Raw genomic sequence first — 3,644 nt, 5'->3', positions numbered from 1 at the left:
AGCCAGTATGCTGCAATGCATCACTTCCAAATGGGTATGTCAATCAAATAAACTCGTAATTTTTGTTTTACGAATTCAATTATTCTTAAGCTGTCTAACGAGGCAATACAATTGGAGTACACTTTGTGGGCGAAATGGGTTAGAAAAATAAAGCTCATTGTATGTAGATGAACAATTTACAGAAACAATTTACTCTGTTGCAACATACATAAATTTCAGTGGTTTACTTGATTCTTAAGAAGTTTCTTCACCACAAACTAAACTACATAGCAAAACGGTTTAGATAAGTGATACATTTCTATTGGTTTCGTAATGAATAACAGTGCATTATTGAAAGAAGACGATTGGGATATTAACAGAGAATCTGTTTGTCAAAGTGGTCTATGTCTAGAAAATACTACAAAGCTCTCCGCAAGGAATAGAAACCCTTCAAAGCGCTTGGGAAACAGATATAGTCCACATTACCCTGAATGGTCTTAAGGCATTCCACTTACTGAAAAGGCTTTTCCAGACAGGATGAACTCTTTTAATTCAAACCTCCCTAACTGAGGCTACGCTATTCAGCAGTAAGTCCTAAACACTGAAGAAGTCCTAAAGCCTAAATATAGTTCTAACAAAACTGCCTCCAAATTTGTATCCATCCATGAAAAAGTTCACTTCTGCCTTCTTCTAGGCAGCCCACCCCACCCAGAACGCCTTTGAGGGAATGTAGGAACGTAGAGAACGAGCTACTGGGATACATTTCGGAGGCCCAGCAATCGGTCTGGTCAGGGATGAAATCAAAGCCTTCCGGGCTCCCTGCGCGAAACGGCAGTTCGAACTGCGGCAATTCTGCATGCAATAGGTATTTGCAGGTGTAATGTTCAGCATAACGTTAAGCGCCAGTGTACTATTAGTGCCACACTGATACCGATTAGGGCAATCTGATGCACGGGCCCTCCCCGCTTAGCGAGTCTAACATCCGCTAGTGAGTTCCACCAGACATGGTAGGCTTAACTATGGTCTCAAATAGTCAATAAATTTTTTTGGGTGAGAAACCAAATCCCATACCAATAGCTCCTTTGCAGTTGAATAATGCAACCGACACCTTTTTTGTCATTTCCTCAAAGTTTCGCTTCCACAACTGCCTTCTATCCACGAGTAGGCGGAAGTATTTGACCCTATCGGAAAGATGCAGGTGGACACCCCTAATGGGAGGAAGACCCACTTCGGGGATCTAATACTTCCTTGTAAAACAGCCCAATTCTGTCTGTCTGGGGTTGTCCGCTAGGCCACAGTTTGCCGCCCGCCTAATTATCAAGTTCAAGTAACTTTGAGTCAGATCAAAAATTGTTTTCAAAAATCCCCAGCTGACCTTGAGTGGCACTGGTATAGGCGATCACCTGATAGCTCACCTTCTCTAGTTCCTTCAGAAGGTCGTTTACGATCGTGATCCCGAGCAGAGGCGAAAAAACACCATCTTGCGGGGTGGCTCTATTTACTCTACGCTGAGTGTAGGCGCCGCCCAAATCCGCAATGACAATTCTATCGCGAGGTAAGCTGGTGTTTCAGAAGATTATATATTTTTTTATAATGCGTCACAGCTCATTACAACTACATACACTGAAGATGACACAACGCCGAACTAATTTTTCCGTACGACGCCCAGCACTCTAACGGCCGAGGGACGTGTCTATCGGACTAGGAAGGCCTCAAAAACCGAACACAGCAGCAGACCGGTCTACTCTACTCCGTAGCTTGTCTTTCGACCCGCGATTGACTATATATACGAAGTTATATGGAGCTTCCACTGTCATATCCGATATATAATTGGATAGCTTGCTGGATTAGAGCAGAATAAAATTAAAACAAGTACTGAAAACAAAAAATTTTAGAAAAGTTTTTATTGGCTTAAAATTGATTCCAAGATTTGATTGCTCATTTGGTAGGAATATTTGTGCGAAAAAAGTCTTCTGATTGGCAACACGCAGCCTCATTAGGTTGCTTTTAGCCCCATCTTATTAAGAGAGGGAAGAATTTCTTAATGTAAAAACAAAGAGTATCAGTGTCATTTTTTACTAAACCGCACTAAAATAATAAGCCTAACTTTTGCAACTTAGTTTCTAACTACCTACTAATAATAGATTGGCACCCACACATTTGTTAGTGTTTGGCCGAGCTTCTCTTCTGATTTGTGGCGTGCGCCTTGGTGTTGTCACACAAATGGGAGGGACCTAGAGTTGTACACCGACTCCGAACGGCGATTGTATTTTTTACGAGAAGCCATTTTTTGCGGCAGGAGTACATTCGGAGGTGTGCCGTTGCCCGAGGGGCGACCGCTATTAGAAAACCACTTTTTTGTTTTTTTTTTTAGTTTTCCTTTATGTAGGGTTGAACCGGGCTTTAGCCCTGCGGAATGGTAGCGCGCACTGCTAACCACCTACTGAGGTTTTGAAATAAAAGAGACTGACGCTTTGTATTTTTTTTACAATATTAAATTAGAATGATCAAATAATTTGCGTTGGAAATTATTTGTTTCCCCCCCTAAGTAAGTAACTAATTAATAAAAAATGCGCATATATGAAATTAATGAAAACTGCAATTTCAGCCATAAGAAAACCATCACCAAATGGTTATTATTTACATTTGCGTATTTACAGATGCATTTCCAAATATACATATATATATATATATATATATATATATATATATGCATTACACCCTTATAGAAAAAATTAAAAGAAATTGCGAAAAAATTGAATTGACAGTTCAAATACTCACTTGCCGCCTGCATTATTAGAAAGCCAATCACGAAGAAGTTCATTTTACGCCAGCGTCGAACGGTATCCAAATTTAATAAAATCCAAATTCAAAATGAATATTGAAGACACTAATTAAAAAAAAAGTGTGTCACTGTTTATTGCTTTAATGTTTGATATAATTCATTTGTATTTTGTTTGATTGATTTTTTTTTCAATCCACTGTAGACGTATGTATGAACACGTAGCTTAAATGCCAATATGCAAATATTTTTCACATACCAAACTGAAAACAAAAGAAGAAATACTACAAAATTTCATATAATGCACGCACTTTCAGAAACGATGAGTATGCATACTTTACATACATACAACTATGTACGAGTATTGGGAAATTATGCACAAAAGTGCTGCGGACAAAACTCGAAAATTCATAAAAACATAAAAATATATACATATATTGTCTTAAAAAAAAATCACTTGTAGGGAGGAAGGAGTATTCGTATTTACATAGCACTTGTGGGGGCAATGAATTGCGTTTTTCCCCGCTCACTTAACGACGCAGTGTAAGCGCATGCGCGTTATTTTTCTATTTTTTTTTTACGCATTATAGGCACGTTTTGGGATGAGATTACTATGGTATTTTTTTAATTTTTTTTATTTGCATTTTATAAGTTTTTTTTTTTTTTTTGTTATATAAAGTCACAAACTAGATTTAAAAGCCACGCACTAAAAAAAAAATTACGAGCAGCTAAAAAAGCAAATCGTGTATTTTCCAACTAAATAGCACACACACACACACGCGCTCTAAATCGTGTAAAAAATCCAATGCATCGAATGCTGCTTATGGAAAATTGGTTTACTTTGCGTTGTTGGTAGCTTTATGGTCAACTCACTTTACTTGTG

At 38.2% G+C, this 3,644-nt stretch overlaps 1 protein-coding gene across 2 annotated transcripts in view; it reads right to left on the bottom strand.

The window, feature by feature from the left end:
- Nucleotides 1-3,644, bottom strand: part of LOC118745053 — a 77,137-nt gene that overhangs the window by 54,952 nt on the left and 18,541 nt on the right. Inside the window, exons 1-2 of one of the 2 annotated variants that reach the window (XM_036478594.1) lie at nucleotides 3,249-3,293; nucleotides 2,761-3,024 (exon numbers count right to left, since the gene is read on the bottom strand). In XM_036478594.1, the coding sequence (XP_036334487.1) occupies nucleotides 2,761-2,803 (43 nt within the window). In that variant the 5' untranslated portion in view covers nucleotides 2,804-3,024; nucleotides 3,249-3,293. Of the gene's footprint in view, nucleotides 1-2,760; nucleotides 3,025-3,248; nucleotides 3,294-3,644 lie in introns of those variants that run through there. The other variant, XM_036478589.1, reaches the window with a different exon arrangement.

This window comes from Rhagoletis pomonella, unplaced genomic scaffold (assembly GCF_013731165.1).
Source record: "Rhagoletis pomonella isolate Grant_MI unplaced genomic scaffold, Rhpom_1.0 Rhpom_scaffold_00001, whole genome shotgun sequence".
Taxonomy (NCBI): Eukaryota; Metazoa; Arthropoda; class Insecta; order Diptera; family Tephritidae; genus Rhagoletis; species Rhagoletis pomonella.
Note: the sequence above shows the minus strand (reverse complement) of the source record. Positions and strands in the feature narration are given on the sequence as shown.